The sequence below is a fragment of the Mirounga angustirostris genome, unplaced genomic scaffold (genome assembly GCF_029215605.1).
Source record: "Mirounga angustirostris isolate CCGP_5_RB_7025 unplaced genomic scaffold, mMirAng1.0.hap1 SCAF_10, whole genome shotgun sequence".
NCBI lineage: Eukaryota > Metazoa > Chordata > Mammalia > Carnivora > Phocidae > Mirounga > Mirounga angustirostris.
The window spans coordinates 65,079,234-65,099,207 of record NW_026991718.1 but is presented as its reverse complement, the minus strand read 5'-3'; the positions used below and the strand labels follow the sequence as shown (position 1 = coordinate 65,099,207).

The 19,974-nt window shown below is 37.2% G+C and overlaps 1 protein-coding gene and 1 pseudogene across 3 annotated transcripts in view; both read right to left on the bottom strand.

Moving 5' to 3' along the window:
- RTN4 (reticulon 4) overlaps positions 1-19,974 on the bottom strand; it is a 67,503-nt gene that overhangs the window by 39,395 nt on the left and 8,134 nt on the right. Inside the window, exons 2-3 of one of the 3 annotated variants that reach the window (XM_045884986.3) lie at positions 8,154-8,210; positions 5,070-7,475 (exon numbers count right to left, since the gene is read on the bottom strand). The exons of 1 other annotated variant lie outside the window; for it this stretch is intronic. In XM_045884986.3, coding sequence (XP_045740942.2) covers positions 5,070-7,475; positions 8,154-8,210 — 2,463 coding nt within the window. The remainder of the gene's footprint in view (positions 1-5,069; positions 7,476-8,153; positions 8,211-19,974) is intronic. One more of the 3 variants, XM_045884983.3, reaches the window with a different exon arrangement.
- LOC123852256 (small nucleolar RNA U3) lies at positions 4,819-4,859 on the bottom strand (annotated as a pseudogene).

Sequence of the window (19,974 nt, the reverse complement as noted above, 5' to 3'; positions counted from 1 at the left end):
CAGATTTTTTTAAGTAAAGAAAGAACATATATGAAATGCTGAACCTAGATCATCAAAACCTGCCTCTAAACAATGAAATACAGTTAAAGGAAAAAAACAAAATAAATGTTCTTAATTATGACCTGAGAAAAGTCAGTATTTACATTTTATTATTAAAAATAGTCTGATAAAATTCCTTTATCAAGGGAGAAGAGGAAGACTAGCATTCATTTTTTTCATGACAAATTTTATCCAAAAATATCAGTAAGGCATCAAAGCCTACATCATAATATCTTGCTCCTCCTCCTTACAAAATTAGCCTTTCTTCCCAAAATTAAAATTGAATTCTGCCAACAAATGTCATTTTAAGAAAACAAGGAGAATAAATTGAATAATAAATTATCTGAGGAAATTAATACTTTGTTATTTAATATTTATCAATGCTTTAATGTTTAAATGTATCTTCAGTAATATGATGCCAAAATTTTAAAACACACCTAAGTATATCACAATTAGGGATGATATGTAATTTTTAGCCATCTGAGAATACAACCGCCCTAATGTTCTTAATAGTCTCTTGCTACCCTTTGGTACATTTGACTTCAGTACACTTAATCATGGTTTTTCGAAGATGGGGAAGCACTTGTACCCTTATAATACATGTTACAATGTTTAGCTATGTAAATTTATGAAGTTAACAGCTATACTGAGGTTGAAATGAAGGAAGTCCTTACCAGTCTGTTTCCACCAGCTGACTGAAAGTTGCCTGAGGGCAAGACACTGTCTTAGTCCTCATCTTCCTCCACACCTCCCCCAAAATACTAGTACAATGCTTGGTATAAAGCACCGTAAAGCAACTATCCACTGCTTGAAACAGATGCCTATTAAGATTAAAGTCAAAGAAACCATCAAGTCACAAGGACCTAATTCAATCCCTTTCTTCTTACAGAGAAAGGAAATTTATTTCTAGAGAGATAAAGTGGTTGTCAGTGGTACAGCTGAGACTAGAACTCACATCACCAGAGTGTTATTACACCACAATGGGTCTCCTTTGCATGACTTCTGTAGCATACATATATTGGGCGTATCCAAAGAGTTTTCTATTCATTAGTGAGCTGCTAGGACACTTAATTAAAAAAAAAAAAAAAAGACTGAGTAAAAGAAGCATGAGTAACAGTTTTCTCAGAGAAAAGACTTCAATGACTATTTTCTAAAGAGAAATGCTCAACCACTGCTTTTACTTCCTTCTTCAACCATCCCTACTTAGGCTTCAAAGGCACTGCCCTCGGGGCGCCTGGGTGGCTCAGTCGTTAGCGTCTGCCTTCGGCTCAGGTCATGATCCCAGGGTCCTGGGATTGAGCCCCGCATCGGACTCCCTGCTCAGCGGGAAACCTGCTTTTCCCTCTCCCACTCCCCCTGCTTGTGTTCCTGCTGTTGATATCTCTCTGTCAAATAAATAAATAAAATCTTAAAAAAAAAAAAACAAAGGCACTGCCCTCTTCCCTTACTTAATTCTAAACTATCAGGCCACAATCAGTACAGGGCAACATCCTTAGGTTTAGTAAAAATCAATCCAAGGAACTGCTGACTCCGGAGTGCTCCAATCTACTAGGGGATTGCTAACAGTAAGTTCTGGGAGGCAATGTTGGGTAGTCCCACTTTCTCGTGGGACTTCACCAGTTCACCAGCTGTTATAAACCATTGCTCACATCACTGTTTATCTGTGGTCTTCACCCACACTATATCATTACCATGTTGCTGCTCTGGGATTCTCAGAGTCTTCTTTCTACCATTGACTCCCAAGCCATTTTATTGTGCTGTTTAAAAAAACCCATTCCAGGGGCGCCTAGGTAGTTCAGGGGGTTGAGCATCTGACTCTTGGTTTCAGCTCAGGTTGTGATCTCAGGGTCGTGAGATGGAGCCCCGCATCCGGCTCCAACTCAGGGCAGAGTCTGCTTGAGATTCTCTCCCTCTCCCTCTGCCCCTCCCCATGTTCTTGGTCTCCAAAATAAATAACTCTTTTAAAAAAAATCCATTCCCCTGTGAACTGTCTCCCCTAATCTTCAGCTTCTTTGCTGAATATTCCTGCCACTATATCCTTTCACTAAAACCTGGCTCTTCTTGAGGATACTGCTTTCCCCATTAACTCTAAATGGGGGCTGTTTATTCTCTTATACTTGCATACTCGAGGGAGGAGGAGAGAGGTCATTACCCTTCTTAGCTCCCCAGTGCTGCTTTAAGACTATCTCGGAGGCCTTGGGCAAAAAGTCCTAGTTATTCAGCCCCAACATTCTCTATCTGCTTACTGCCTCCACCTACCATCCTGCCAGCTGACCCACTTGCCCTTTAACCAAAGTCTTGTGTCCCTAACTTCTAATCTTTTCTACCCCAAGTCTTGCCATCATCCTGGGTGACTTGATGAGAGCAATCCAACTTCTCAGCTTCATGGTTCATTTGACCTTAGCTCTAGCAACCTTCACCCCACTCAACTTCAGCCCTTGCCTCATGGCCAAACTTTGGCCATTATGATCCATCCGGAATTCTCAGTTCAACATCCGACAAACAAATACACATGCACAATCCTACTTTGACCACAACCTTCAACCATACTGGTGTTCATATTTTTATTCTTTTTACCCTTAGTTCTTAGATCTAATTTGGACCACAAGTTCTACTATTTGCCTATCAACTCCCCCTGCTCTCTTCTTTACATTCTTCAACTTAGATGCCACAGTCCATCATGTCAAACTACTATTATCTTTAATTCCTTTGATTCACTGTCCTTTCACTGGGCCAGACCCCTCTAGCAAAACACAAGCGTGAATCAATATAAGCATTTGCCTTCCCTGAACCTATACCCAAGATGTTAGGCACAATTAAAGAAAAATCATCCTGTCATACAGACTACCCTTCAACCTTGACGGGACTCTTAATACAATGCCTTTGTTTCCCTAGTCAGACCTCTTCCACCCAAGCATGTTCCAGTTCATTCTCAGCAAATGACCTAACATACCGCTTTAAAGAATACACATAAACCGGGCGCCTGGGTGGCTCAGACGGTTAAGCGTCTGCCTTCGGCTCAGGTCATGATCCCAGAGTCCTGGGATCGAGTCCCGCATCGGGCTCCCTGCTCCTTGGGAGCCTGCTTCTCCCTCTGCTTCTCTCTCTCTCTCTCTCTCTCTCTGTCTCTCATGAATAAATAAATAAAATCTTTAAAAAAAAAAGAATACACATAAACCATCATACTCTTCCCTCAACTTCTGGCCACGAAGCTAGCAGGAACAACACCCATACTTTCCCTTCCATTCACTACAATCAGTGTCTTCCAAAATTGTTCCTTTTTTAAATGCCAATTCTTCCACCTGAATTCTAGATCTCATCTCATCCCAACCCCTCCTGACTTTCTACTAGCACCTTTATTTAGACTTTCACTCCCATCTTTAAGAAAACAAAAGGCCCTTCTTCAACTCTATCCTCTACCTTATTCTTGCTACATTCTTTCTCCAAGATCTTAAACTTTTTTTTTTTTTTAGAAAGAGAGCACAAGAGCAAATGAGGGGGAGGGGCAGAGGGAAAGAGAGAATCTCAAGCAGGCGCTGAGCAAGGTCCATCTCACATCCCTGAGATCATGACCCAAGCTGAAATCAAGAGTTGGATGCCTAACCAACTAAGTCACCCAGGCACCCCAAGATCTCAAACTTCTTAAAAACTGTCAGCATTTAGTATCCATTTACTCAAGGCTCCTTCACTCCTCACCCCTAGCCCTGCCCACCCACACCACCCTGCCATTGTTATGCCAACACCTTCCCTACTTTTTGACAAATTCTCAATCCTTATCTTAACCAAGCTCTCTTGCATTTGATAATGCTGACCAATTTTTCCACCTTTAAAGCTTCCCCTTTTCTTGGCTCTCCCTAGTTGATATCCATGGTTTTAATTATGGTCTCTGAGCCCATGATAAATATACACATACAGCCAAGGTCTCTCTCAAAAGCTTCATATGTATAACATCCATCACTTCTTGAAAGTCTCATAGGTACTTTAATACCAAAATATTCAAAACTGAATTTATCTTCTCTCTTTAAACCCACTTTATTCTCTCATGTTCCCTAACTCAGTTTCTCATACTGCCATACATGTATTTGAAAACATAAGGAACTCAGGGTTCCTGGAGTCATCTTTAACTTCTTCCCTTATCCTTCATGTCCATATCCAATCAAACATCAAGTCCTATGTCTCCATGCTCATCCCACTGCCTTAACAGTCATAATCTCCTCTTTCTTAGATTATAACAACAATCTCTAACCTGGTTTCTCTGCCACCAGTACTACCCGTCTCCAAAACCTAAACTCAATAAATAGTAATCACTACACATTTTTATAGAAAACATGGCTAAATTAGAATGCTAAATAAAAAACACATGTGCAAATCACTCTACACAAATCAAGTGTGTGGGAAACGTAGCGTCTAAAGACAAAATGACAATCCCTACTTTTCAGAAGAATTCATAACAGCATACCTCAACTTATACTTTTCAACAAAATGTCTGCTACTCAATATGCTTAACTCTATACCTATTACTGGAAAATACAGCAGTATATTGAAATACTGGAGACATATTACAGAAATGTGCTTTCATAAAAATTTAAAATGAAGTAATTTCTGGGAAAAAATAGTAAATACATCTGAAAATATTTTGTTTTAATACCTCTCACTCTTCGTGCTATGAGGAAATACTGAAGGAAAAGAAAGAAAGAAAAGACATGAAGCCAATTCTTATATAATCTTCTAGTTACATAGTGTAACATAAAAAGGAGCGATGAATAATTGTGTGGAAAAAAGTAACAAACTACAGAAATGATCCCTGAAAGTATAGTCTTTGTGTGGAAAAATACAAGCAAGGGCGAGTAATGAGGAGTTAAAAAAAAAAAAAAAAAGCACTAAAACTTCTGGAGACAGTAGAAAAGAATTCTTATCAATGTGATATATTAGAGACTCTAAATGTAATACACTACAGAAAATGTAGTGGAATGTTCCATGATCAGTAAAAAGGTGGCAAGAAAGTACAAAACAATGTATGGACTGATTACCTGAAGTTTTACTCAGCTCTGCTGAAAATATAGCAGATGGTGATCTGTTCTCTCGCTCTGTATCAGAAGGGGTTTTTTTCTCAGCTTCTTTCACAAGAACTGTGGGTTTGACTATACTGCCTATTTCTGTTTGAATGGCCAGAGCAGAAACATCTGGAGGCAGTAAGGGCACCTTCGAGATATCAGACCTATCTTTGGAGAGTTCATCTGGGACATGGACTTTATCTTCATCTTTAGGTTGTACATTCTTGAAAGAAAGGTCGTGAGGTAACTCTGAGCAAGGTAATGACCCAGCTTCATCCTGGACATTAGCAATCTCACTTTTGTGGGATACTTCTAGATCAGTGTATTCCCCGGTTAATTTGGGAGAAGAATCGGTTTTAGAACTGACAAATGTAGGGAACTCATCTATAATCTCAATTGGAGATGAATCTGAGAATGTTTCACTCTCCCTTACTTTTGCTTCCTTAGCAATAAATAAGCCATCATCTGAATAAACTGCAGTATTGAGCTCCTTCATCTGCCAAGGAATTTTCTCCTTTTGGGTCAATGTTGAAACTTCATCAGGTGATAAGGTATCTCTTGTGGTATCTAAATTGGGCTGAAAAGATTCCAAATATGGCTTTCCCCCCTCAGGTGGTAGTGAAGCACTGAGTTTTTCCTTATTTTCATGTTCTATTATCCACTGAGAAGAAGTTTCCGTGAGATTTTCGTTCACAAGTATCACAGCTTCATCTTGTTTTTGTGGAACTTCAGGTATTGAATCATCACTAAATAAGTCCACTGGTTCAGAATCAGGTGAGGAATCCTCAACTAACTCAGAATGATCAGCCACTGACTGTGCAACTTTTGCTATTTCTGAGTAATCAGAGAAATCTGAAGATGGTTCAGTAGAGAGTTTCGTTTCCTGAATTAAATCACATGCAATAGATATATAAGGAGCTTCTGTTTCTTGAACAGCTACATTAATACTTTCAGGCTCTTTCACTTCTTCCTTTATTCCTGATACATTTTTTAGGGATACATTCATGGCCTCTTCATATGGTGGGGGATTTTCAGGCTCAAGTTTTATGCTTTCATAATTAACTGAAGGAGGAGCTTCTAATTGTGGTGAGCTGGGCTGCACCGCAGAAGCACCAGCTCCAGGAACTACAGCATTTAATGGTGCTTCCATAACAATGTCAGGCAACACTGGTGAAGGAGTAGCTTCAGATTCTTCAAAAGATGGGCAAAGCTGTGCCGCCACAGGGTACAGCGACTCCTGCATAGCTTCTGATGTCTGAACCAAGTCCATTTTTGTTTCAAAAGCAATCTTTGTACCTGTAGCCTCATTCAATTCACTCTCACACGCTTCCTGTACTAAATCTGGGGTTAGACCCTCAGCCATGGTTGCCACTCCTTCCTCAGTCACCTTTGACAAATTGTCTGTTGTGACATAATCAGCCTCAGAATCCTGTGTGGCTACGAGGAAAGGGTTTGATGTTTTGGTACTAAAATTCTTCTCTGTTACAATTTGGGCCTTTTTTTCTTCTATCTTTTTCTCATCTGTCTTATTTTCTGAAGTATGATCTTCCAACAAAGGAAAAATGTTTGTCGAAAGGTTTTCGGCTGCTGTCGGGTTAAAGGGGGCACACGTGATATATGCTCCTGAACGGTCTCTTACAGCTTCCGGTGTACTGGGGAAAGAAGTATCATCATTACTGCTTGCACTGTCTTTTTCATCATTTGTTTGCTCAGGGCTATCCGCAAAACATTTCTTATCCATTTTACTCTCTAACTTGCTCTCTATATTACCTCCAGCAGCCAATACATCACTATCTTGCTTATGAGTATCTTTCACATCCCAGACTCGCTCAAATGGTTTGAAGTCTGCATATTCTTCCCTCATAGGAGCTTCTGCTGCAATTCCCTTTTCACTGAAACTGTCCTTTGTTTGTTCTGGAGACATAACTTTGTCCTCTTCTTTAACTGATTTATTAGTAAGGGCTATGGGTAACTCTTGTGGATTACGAAGGATGTCATTACTAACTAAATCCTCTTGTTCATCTTTATTCTCTTCCCTAGGACTTGCTACTGTTATGGCAGATTCTGCTTTTGGAGAGCCACTGAATGATAATCTCATTTCTGAGTACTCCAAGTGTGAAAACTCTGTTAAATCTCTGTCTACAAATGGATTTTTTGCCTTCTCTGTGAACTCTTTAGAAGCTTCAGTTGAGGTTTCTTGAAGTGTTCCTTCAGTGGCTAATACTGGTAAATTACCAAGATATTCATGTTCTTTAAAAGAAGCAGCTGAGAGGGGAGACAGAGAAGGAAGAGAAGCAGCAGTTTCAAGCAGGACAGATGGAAAATCCTCTTGACCAGTGGAAACAGTGTTACCTGGCTGCTCCTTCAAGTCCATTATTTTTTCTGTGACCATGGACAGAAAGGAAAGTTAGAGAATGCCAGCGTTCTCAGAGTTAATGCAAGTTTTATGACAGATTCAAAATACTGTTAGTAAAGAGTTAATGTTAACTAAAATTAAATGTTAATAACAATAAATAATCAAGCAGTCTTGAATCATTACTGAAAAAATTAAAGCTATTGTCAATAAAACGTGCATGGCTACAAAGGCAAATACATGCTATGAAAAGGCATAAATCGAGTCTCTGAGAAAAAAACCTCAAGTATAATCAACTGAGAAAAGCTACTTCTAACTAGTTTTAGAGGAAGACAAAAGAATTTGAGAGGAGAGTTTGACAGTGCAGAAAAGACACTGAATAATTAAATGCCAAAGAGTGGCATTCATTTCTATGAAAGCTTTTCAGCTATAAGTAAACTGCATTTGGAAAAAAGGACTAGTCAATATATAAATGTAAATCAAGGGTCCAAGAATTCCTTGCATATATCCAATTTATTAATCAGGCTCTGCCCATTTCTCTCTCGGATACAGCATATAAAATATAAATTTCAACTTTTTCAATAGACAAACATTCTTGGAACCATGCTACTTTTTAGTAAACTCAAACCACTCTGTACAGAGTTAATAAAACTAAAGAGTTAAAGTTAGAATACACAGAGGATAAAAGGCTAGCAGAAAGAACTTGCCTGCAGAGGAGTGTATCACAGGCTCAGATGCAGCAGGAAGAGCAAAAAGTGTCTCATCTGAAAAACAAATAGAATATAACCTCAGCAGAAATAAAGACAGAGTTTAAAGAAGACTAAAGGTAAGAGGAGCAAGCAAGGGTTCAGTTTGTAATGAGTTAACACAAAACTTTTACAAAGAAAAAGCCAAGATGGAAAAGAAAAAGTAGTACTATGAGTAGTACCATTAATTCAGATTAAGTGATCATATATATTATAAAGATGATTAAATGATATCCATAGAACCTATCATTTCTCAAGAGGCAATAACATGTTTATGTTAAAGAAATTTCATAAACCAAATTGGCTTTAAGATATTATTCTTCTCAGTTAACACATGGCATCCAAACTTTTATTCACATTTTTCAGACAGGTAAATTTTTTGCCCTAATCAAAGCCAAAAATTAAAAAAAAAATGTATTTGAATAAAATTAATAATTACTTTTGCTTAGTCCTTTTTTATTAGCATATGTTCAGTTCAGAAGAACACTTTCAGAGAATCATGCATATTTTCTTATATTCCAGGTTGTCTATCACTAAAGAAAAACATTCTAATAGTCACCGTACACTAGTATGTGAGGACATTAGTGCTATGTATTACTGTCCAAATTGCAAAGAAAACACTGATTGTCATTAGGAAGATAATTATTATCATCAGCCTTGTTTTGTTTAAAATTAACATTGAGGGATACTTGTTATTCTTTTTTTTTTTTTTTTTTTTTTTGAGAGAGAGCGCGCACACATGGTTGAGGAGAGGGGCTGAGGGAGAGGAAGAATCTTAAGCAGGCTCCTCACTCAGCACAGAGCCCAAAGCAGATCTCACGACCCTAAGATCATGACCTGAACCAAAATCAAGAGTCCAATGCTGAATCCACTGAGCCACTCAGGCATCCCAAGGGATACTTGTTATTCTAAATGCTTTACATGCAGGAACTCATTTTATTCCCTACAACTCTATTGTTATAAGTGGAGTTAATATCCCCGATTTTACAGGTTAAAAAAAAACAAAAAACAAAAAACAACCGAGTCACAGAGGAATAACTCACTCAATACGTAACTAGTAAGACTCCAGGCTATTCAACTCCAGAGCTCATTTTCTTTTTTTTTTTTTTTAAGATTTTATTTATTTATTTGAGAGAGAGAGAATGAGAGAGAACACATGAGAGGGGATAGGGTCAGAGGGCAAAGCAGACTCCCCGCTGAGCAGGGAGCCCGATGCGGGACTCGATCCAGGGACTCCAGGATCATGACCTGAGCCGAAGGCAGTCGCTTAACCAACTGAGCCACCCAGGCGCCCCAGAGCTCATTTTCTTAAGCACTACATCCTGTATGTTATGAACTGAATGTCTGTGTCCCCATCCCCCCAAATTCGTATGCTGAAGCCTTAATCTCCAATGGGATAGTATTTGGAGGTCATTAGGATTACAGGAGGTCATGACGGTGGGACCATGGTCTGACAGGGTTAGTGCCCTTATAAGAAAAGACACCAGAGAGCTTGCTTATGCCTCTGTGATGACATGTCCTCTACTTCCCCGCTCCTCCTCTCCCTCTCTCTGAGCAACATTCGGAAGCTATGTGAGCACAGAGTGACATGGCAGCCACCTACAAGCCAAGAAAAGAGACCTCAGAATGAAACCCACCCTGCCCAAATCTTGATCTTAGACTTTCGAGCCCCCAGAATTGGGAGAAATAAATTTCTGTTGTTGAAGCCACTGAGTCTATGGTACTTTGGTGCGGCAGCCTGAGCCAACGAATACACTACATACTGGCATATTAAGCTTGCACAAGGTCACTTTATATCTGCAATTGGAAGATCTGGAGCTAAAGATCTTCTGTGGTTTACACCAGAGAAAGCCCTCTAGAAAAAGACAATTTGAAATAGACCGAGGAATGACAGGAAGGTATTCCTTTGGTGCAGAGGACCTAATAAATCTGGACATTTCTACCTGGAATGACAAGCTAGGCAAGGTTAATCAACAGAAAAAAACAAAGAGATGTGGCTATCATGAACATGGACATGTCTTCCAAAGATACTCCCCTTGATGAATAAGAGAGTTAAATTCACAATGTCATATAAATTTTAGATAAATCCATATTGGGTATGATACCATATCTAAAAGATTCTTAGATGGGGTAATGAGGGGGAAATCCATGGTATGCATTTAAAAAGGTCTTCTATAACCTAGAACACTAGGTTGGATGGGCAACTCATCCAAACCAATAAGCCAAACCACCTTATGGGATTTTATAAAACATACACATGTATACTTATTTTTTAAAGTTTTTTTTTTATTTGAGAGAGAGAGCGTGTGTGAGTGGGGGGAGGAGCAGAAGGGGAGGGTCAAGCAGACTCTGCACTGAACTCAGAGCCTGATATGGGGCTTGATCTCGGGACCCTGAGATCATGACCTGAGCCAAAATCAAGAGTCAGAGGCTCAACGGACTAAGCCACCCAGGCGCCCCAGGGTGTACACACTTCCGAAAGACAACCTACTATGTTATCTTCTTTGATACACAGTTTCTCTTTTGTAAAATGAGGGAATTTGAGAATTCCTTTTAGTTAAAATAATGTATAATCTTGTATAAAACTGAGATTTGGGGATCAAAGAGCAGAACCAAATAATTACACAGCTGCTCCATCTAAATAAAAGGTAGCAACTCCTTAACAAAAAGGCTGTCTTTTTCATCTAGTTAATATAATTAAAAGCCACTAATGCAGAGGCCAGTCTTCTTGAAAAGTGAACTCGAAACATGTTACTGTTAAAATTATGAGGGAAAACAAATTACAACTAGAATCGTGCCAAAAATTTTAAGTATTTTTAAAAATGTATCCTTATTCCTATCTAATACCAGACTCCCTTTCACAGTGAAAACTATATTCCTGGCACTTGGTCAAATGACAAAGTTTACAAATTGGTATTTCAAATATTCATTAATTTTGAAAAAAGAAAAATCATAAATTGAGATTCAGTCCAAAATTAACCATGAAACAAGTATTGCATTTCTAAAAGCACTTAGAAAAAAATATCCAGAAGAGGTTGCTACCATTTGGCCCTCAAGAACAGAGTTGCTCTCACTCCTCCTAAAGTTATCATGGGATCAAACTGCCTGGGTTCAAATCCCATATTCATCACTTAAAAATGTGTGACCCTGAGAAAAATATTATTTATCCCTTCTGTGCCTCATTTCCTCATTTTTTAAAATATATTATTTATTGTGTGACCCTGAGAAAAATATTACTTATCCCTTCTGTGCCTCATTTCCTCATTTTTTTTTTAATATATTATTTATTTATTTGACAGAGAGAGACATAGCGAGAGGAGGAACACAGGCAGGGGGCATGGGAGAGGCAGAAGCAGGCTTCCCGCGGAGCAGGGAGCCAGATGTGGGGCTCGATCCCAGGACCCTGGGATCATGACCTGAGCCGAAGGCAGATGCTTAACGACTGAGCCACCCAGGCGCCCCGTCATTTCCTCGTTTGTAAAATAAAGATAGTAACAGTACCTACCTCAAAATGGGGGGGGGGGGGGGGGGGGAGGAATTAAAAAAAACTTGCCCTAAGTCACAGAGCTAGAAGGCCAGAAAGCAAGGATGTAAACATGTCTAACTCTCAAGTTCATGTGCTTTATCTTTTGGAGGGATGAGTTTATGCATAAGTGCAACTGGTGTAAATTCTTCTTTCTTTATCAGCCCTTCAAGTTTGATCTCCTGAAATAAGGTAAGTTGTCATCCAGCAAATACCCTGTAATTATCGGAAATATTTGGTTATTTGCTTCTACTTCACAATATAATAACATTTATAGAGATGGTAATGCTGGCCAGGCACATTTATTTCAGATGCTCCTTCAATGCTCAAACCACCCTATAAAGTTACGTACTCCTGTTATCCTCATTTCAGAAATGAAGAAACAGGCATAAAAACTAGGTAACTACCCCAGAGTCACAAAACTGAAAAATGATGGATCTGAGATTTGAATTCAGAGAGTATAAAGATCTAGGCTCTTTTCCTTAACCACTCTGCAGTACTTCCTTTCCTGGACTTTATAAATTTAGAATTTTAAAATTGTAATAAATAAAGGATGTTAAAGAAAAATTTTGATTGACAACACTTACATATCATAAGCTACCAAATTCTAAGGCTAAACAATTACTTTGTTTTGAAAAAAATTACTGATTTTAGGTTAGTCTTCCTTTTTTCTGTAAAAGATCCTAACCTTCACAAGTGAATAATAAACTATTTTATAATCAGGGACACTATATTAAAAGTGTAACATTTTGAATCACTGAGACATGTTATATATACACTTATACTACTACTAGGTTTATAGAAAAGGTAAACAACTCCCCCTTTTTCTATGATCATGTCAAATTCTAACTACTGGAAGAAATTGAAACTTCAATCAACATCATTTGTGCTATTCTGAACAAACAGAAAAAAATAATATTAAGGACTTAATTATACCCACACTAAGTAAAAACACAGTGGCATACTTAAATAAACAAGTTTTCACTAAATACGCAAAAGGGAAGCCAGAACTCTTCTATTAAGTCTCTCTACTGCCATCAAATTAATATTCCTAAAAGAACAATTCTATATATTCTCTTGCACAAAACATTTAAAAGCTCCCAGTTATCCACTGAATTAGACCTGAAACTCCTAAAGCCCTGAAATAATATATGGCCCCAAGTTAGCCATCTAAACTTATTTCAACGACTTCTCACATGACATGTTAACCAAACATAATTCTTCCTAACCAAACCCCTCCTTCTACCTCCTGCGTATCAGAATGCTCATGTCCAGTACAACAAATCGCCATATTCAGCCTTACTTTCTTTTTAAAACATACTCATCCTTATTTTTGCTAATCTACCATATTTCCAGTTACCTAAGCTCAGAGAACTAAGTAACTTATTCAAAGTCAGCAAGTTAATGACAAATCTAGAAAATTACAATTAACTATCACTATAATCAGATATTTATTTCCTTACTACCCTCAGTAAAATGAACAGAATCACTATACTTTTGACAGTATGAAAGATGAATACCCTTCATAAAACCACTTTTTCCAAATGAACTATTCCTTATTGTTGGCCCTAGTTTCATTTCCTTACTCAAGTTTAAATCTAGAGTGTAAATTTAGACTGTTTCAGGGCTACATACTTTGAATACTAATTATTTCCATCACACAAGGATCGGTTTCAAAATTAAAGCTCACTGAAGAGATTTATTTTTTTAAGTCACTTTCGTAAAAAGCAAAAGTGGCATGTCAGTTTTGGACTTATTACTGGTCAATTCAAAATATGCTTTCACAATCTCACTAATGTTCACATACTCTTACACTGAATATTTTTCTTGACATGTTCATTTCAAAGCCTGTTTATCAACCAAAAGTATAACTGGTCAATAAAAATCGTAACTAATTTATAAAACACAGGAAATAAACTGCATGTTAAAATCATAGAGAATTTCTGCTATGAGAATAATTCTATCAGATTAACCTAATATAAATAACTATAAAACAGGGCAAAATAGGGGCGCCTGGGTGGCTCAGTCGTTAAGCGTCTGCCTTCGGCTCAGGTCATGATCCCAGGGTCCTGGGATCAAGCCCCGCATCCGGCTCCCTGCTCCACGGGAAGCCTGCTTCTCCCTCTCCCACTCCCCCTGCTTGTGTTCCCTCTCTTGCTGTGTCTCTCTCTGTCAAATAAATAAAAATCTTTAAAAAAAAAAAAAAAAACAGGGCAAAATATATGAAGCAACTATCCTGAGACACTGGACAACAGGAAGTACAGGGTGTGATTCCTGAGAAGTGGGGAGCACACCAGATGATGCCCTGGCTTTCTGCTTGAAAGACCTTTGTCTACAGCACATGGAAAAGGAGCCCAAGAATACTGCACTCTTGCTGAGTTGAGGAAGCAGCTGAGTTATCTGGAATTTGTGGAGCAAGATAACATAAAAAAGAAAACATCATAGAAAAGGAGCTCCAGAAACCTGGATAGAGGGTCCTTTTAAATCTTTGGCTCAACTATGCTGCACATATATGGCACAAGACTTACAGAGGCCAAGCAGAGAATCTATGATAAAGTTGTGAGCTGAACAGATATTTTGGAGGTCAGACTGTATTGCAAGACCTGACCAGAAGTTTTTGATAAACCAGAGTGGAGAGGTCTTGCTGAACACCCCAAGTATAAAAATGAGACCCCAGAAAAGGCACACCTTAAGAGGAAGACTACTTTAACCCTAAACTAAAGGTTACCTAGTCTAGGTTACTTGGTCTAGACTTGGACCAAAAGTCAGCAAAATATGGTTCATGGGCCAAAGTTATATTGGAAGACAGCCAAGTCCATTTGCGTGATGTATTGTCTATGGCTACTTTGGCATTATTAAGGGTAAATTTGAGTAGTTACAAAAGAACCTGTACAACCCACAAGCCTAAATAAAATATTTACTGTTTTACTCTTAAAAAAAAAAAAAAGAAAAGAAAAAGAAAAGCCAACACCTGCCCTAGACCCTACCTTTAAAATCAAGACTTGAAAAGATCAAGATGATTTGCCAGCAAATTAAGTGACTTCCAGAACAATACTAACAACACGTCCATGACAACCAGTATAGAATAAAATATTACTGGACATGAAAAGACAAGAAAATATGAGCATATATAAGAAAAAACAGCTAATATAAACAAAGAAATAATGTAAACATTGTATTAGTAAACATTAAAATGAAAATTAAAATAGCTATTAAGTATGTACAGCAAAAGATAGGCATAATGAGTGAACGGACAGAGACTCTTGGTAGAGAAATACAAACCAGAAGAGAGAACCAAATAAAAATTCTATGACAGAAAACTATATTAAGTGAAAGAAAAATTCACTAGATGGGCTTAAAAGCAGATTGGGCAGTGGAGAAGAAAAGATCAATAAACTTAAAGGACAAGCAATTAGAAACTATCCAAACTGAAGCTCAGCATGGGGAAAAAAAGAAATGAAGAGTCTCAGCAATCTGTGAGACAATCAAGCAGTTAAAGTATATGTAATTGGAGTCGCCAAAAAAGGCAACAGTGACTGAAGCAGAAAAATAAATAAATAAATATATATATAATGGCCTAAAATTTGACAACTATGACAGAAAATACCAACTCAGAGAGCCAAGAAGCTCAATGAATAAACACTGAGTAGCATAAACACAAAAACACAAAGAAGTACACTGTCGAGATCCAATTGCTGAAAACCAAACACAGAAAATCTTAAAAACAAAGGAAACAGGCAGGGAAACAACAATAAGATGACCCGACCAGTCACTAGAAACAATGAAATGCAAAAGATAATATCTTTATATGATGAAAATCTACCAACCTATAATTATATATAGTCAATTCTTATTATTCACTGATCGCCTATTTGCCGATTGTGTACTCACTACATTGATATTCCCCAAATCGATACTTAAAGCAGTGGACGTGTGCAGAGCAGTGAACCCAACATACGTTCCCAGGTGAGGTCAAACAGGCAACCCTAGGCCTTCTTGTTTCAGCTCTCATACTGAAAACAAGTGTACTTTTTGCAGTTTATTTAGTGCCATATTTTTTTGCATTTTTTTGTTATTTTGTTGGTGACTTTGCTATTTAAAATGTCCTCTAAGAATAGTAGACTGTCTAGTGTTCTGTCTAGTGTTCTTAACCACAAGAAGGCCATGATGTGCCTTACAGAGAAAACACATGTGTTAGATAAGCTTCATTCAGGCATGAGTTACAGTTCTGTTGGCTATGAGTTCAATGTTAATAAATCAACAATGCACATTAAATAATGCATCTTTAAATAGAAACACACGTAAAACAAAGTTATATATTCACTGTTAACAAAAATGGTATGACTAGAGATTCACAGGAACCTAACCCTGTATTTCCCCTAGAGGCAATGATTCAGTATTTGCTAATACAGTGTTTTTAGTAACTTTATAGAACTTAACTACCATGAACAACAAGATTGACTGTACTCATCAAAAATATGTTTCAAAAATACAGATGATTAAAAATATTATCAGATAATAAAAGATGAAAACAAAAGCTGAAAGAAATTATCACCAAGAGACCTGTACTACAATAAATGTTCAATGAAGTTCTTCAGACTGAAGGAAAATGATACCAGGTAGTAACCTAGATCTTCAGAAGCAAAGAACAAAAATGTTAAATAGCTTAGTAAATACAAAACATTCTCATTTCATAATTCTTTAAAGAAATGGTAAATATGAGTAGATACACATTATTCTCATTTCTTAATTTCTCTGAAGAATAATTGATTTTTAAATCTTAAATAATTACTGTATGCAATATAAGTGGAATAGGCAGGCATACTTAGAATGTAGTATAGGGCACCTGGGTGGCTCAGTTGGTTAAGCGACTGCCTTCAGCTCAGGTCATGATCCCGGAGTCCCGGGATCGAGTCCCGCATCGGGCTCCCTGCTCGGCAGGGAGTCTGCTTCTCCCTCTGACCTTCCTCCCTCTCATGCTCTCTGTCTCTCATTCTCTCGCAAATAAATAAATAAAATCTTTAAAAAAAAAAAAAAGAATGTAGTATAAATTCAGTTTCCCTAACTTGAAGTTGATTGTTCAAGTCCCTCTCCTGCAATACAGCATGGCAAGTATAATGGTCACTTGGCCCTCTCAGTGTTACCCTATGGGAAATGGGGCTTAGCGCACCTGCACAAGAAAATGCTGATATGCCGGCTATTATCACTGCGGTAAGTAATAAAGTCCTTTGTCTCTGACCCAGGCATCTGTGTCTTCTGCCAGCATTCAAGAAACTATGGCAAGCTATCCTGTTAGCTTGTTATGGGTTAAACCCTATGTTTCAAACCCTAAAATGCCAATTCTCTGTATCCTGCTGTCTTAGACTCAATGCAATTCCAATCAAATTCCCAGCAGACATTTTCTAGACATGAACAAGCTGATTCTAAAATGTGTATGTAAATACAATGCACCTAGAAAGAGCAAAACTATTTTGAAAAAAAAAACAAAACAAAACAGTAAAACTTGGAGTAGGCATACTACTTGATTTTAAGACTACTGTAAAGCTATAGCAATCAGAACAGTCTGGTATTGGCATAAGGATACCAAAAAATAGATCAACAAAATAGATGTACATACAGAGACATACTTATATGGCCACTGATTTTCAACAAAGGCACCACAGTAATATAGCAAGACAAATTCTTTCCCAAAAAAACATCTCTGGGATAGCTGAGTATCTGTATGAAAAAATAAATCCTGATATATAACACTTCCACAGACAAACATTAATTCAAGATGTATCTTAGATTTAAACATAAAAGCTAAAACTATAAAGCTTCTAGAAAAAAATATAGAATGTCTTCATAACCTTCATAACCTGTGGGTTAATAAGTGGATGCACCCGTCAACACATAAAACTGTTATAACTTAAGATCTATGCATTTTATGTATGTAAATTATATCTTAATACAAACATTAAAATGAAAAATGTGTATGAGCACTCTTCAACAAATAAATTGCAGAGAGATAATGCAAGCAAACAAGGAGTAGTCAGACTTATAAAACAAATCAATCCATTGTAATATGTAGACCTTTGAATTCTAATTTTTTAAAAAACTGAAAAAAAAAAACAAAAAAAGACCATTTATGACATATATACACTAGGTGGATATTTGATGACATTAATTTTTGTTAAATATGTTGGGAAACCATTTGATTATTGATTTGATAACAGTTATGTTTGGCAAAAAAGGAGTAGTTGCAGTAGTTACAGAGGGTGTAGGATTGGCAGAATTGACCATGGGTTGATAGCTATTGAGACTCAGTGACAGCTAAGTCAAGTTTCATTCACTATTGTCTTTATGTCTCAAATTTTCCATACCAAAAAGTATAAATAATTTTTTGAATCCCTCCCAAAAAAGAGATAAGGCAATGTAAACATACTAAAATTCTATCATATAGAAGCAATTTTAACCAGTTTTACCCACAACTCTTTGCAGTCATTAAAATATGTACGTTTGATTCTATCAATGCTAAACTTAACTATAGCTCCTGATGAACATGTTCCATTAACAAAATTTTGGTAAGAAGGTCAAAAGAAAGCTTGGTGGAATAAAGGGCGCCCAGATGGCTCAGTCAGTTAAGCATTCCACCCTTGATTTCAGCTCAGGTCATGATCTCAGTGTTGTTTGATTGAGCCCTGCCTTGGGCTCTGTGCTCAGCAGGGAGTCTGCTTGAAATTCTTCTTTTCCCTCTGCCCCTCCCCGCAAACGCACGCACTCACGCATGCTCTCTCAAAAAAAAAAAAGAAAAGAAAAAAAAGAAAAGAAAAGAAAGCTTAGTGGAATAAGAATGGGTAAAAGAGGAAGTATGATGGTAGGTGTAGGTGGTAATTTTTCAGTCCTTGTTCAAAAGCGATGTCATATAGTCCTGATCCTTATAGCAGGTCTGTGTTAGTGGTATAGACAGCTTATAACACAGTATATAATCAAACACTTATTTGGTCTTCTAAGGTTTGATTTTCCTAAATTACCTTATTCAAGCAAAAGCACCTAAATTTTTATCAAGTTGTTTTGCATAAAAATTAAAATATCAGAACTTGATAGATTTAATATTAAATCTTTCTATAATTTAATAATAATGTTCATTAGTTGAGACTGATAAGTTTTAAAGGCTATTTATGAAAGGGATTTACATGGTTTAAGCATATTTAATAATTTCCTTAAAACAAAGAAAAAAAATTTTTTTTAAGGAAATTCCCTTCTTTTTTGTGCTTGGTGGTACAGTTGGTTAAGTGACTAACCCTTGGTTTCAGCTCAGGTCATTATTTCATGGTTCCTGGGAATCAACCCCTGCACAAGGCTCTACGTTCAGTGAGGAATCTGCTTAAGTTTCTCTCTCCTTCTCTCTCTGCCACCCCCACCAACGCTCTCTAAATAAATAAATAAATCTTGAAAAAAAAAATGTCTTTCATGCTTTAGGTCAGGTTTACCTAACACTGTCAAAACGCTGAGATAAATAAATTTAATAATGGCACCTTCCAATTACTCAAGTTTACAAGTCAATCTGTAAAATTGGAGACAAAAAATGTGCAGGCTGACCTAGAACCCAATTAAGGTATTTTTCTCTTTTAACAAAAGCTGTTGACAAGTAGGTAAGTTTATGATTGCCCCTACAGTACAATCACAAGACTCCTCTGGTTTTAAGACAGCAGAAAATTCTTTACAAGGGCCTTGTGTCTTTCCCTTAATCTGCTACATGTAGTTCTCGTAAATTCTCTCTACTCATCTTTTTGTCCCCATATTTAGCCCTAAGCCTCGCTTAAGAAAAGGAATATGCTAATTTTTTCACTAACACTGAATTTCTAAGGAACCACCAATATAAGCAGACAATTGCTAAATCTGTTTAAACAACAAAACTTTATAAGCCTTCTTCCCCTATTGTAACAATTCCATCAGTGGGAAGAACAAGCTATTAAAGAAATCATGTTTTGTTTTGTTTTGTTTCTAAAACTAGTGGGCCACTTAAGTAAAGGATTCAGAGACTGCTAAAACAATAATCCCATATTTAGTAGCTACAGCTCTAACTACAAGAGTATAGAGAATGTTTCTACCCTTCTCAAGTTTTTTTTTTTTTTTTTAGAAACGAAAAAGCAAGACAACTTCTCTTCACCAGTCTATGTACGATCAACTGAAAAGAGGTGGCCAAGTATCTATATAACCCAGCATTTCAAGTGTTTCATACTAAGTAGGCCAGAATACTTAATTGCTTTTAAAAGC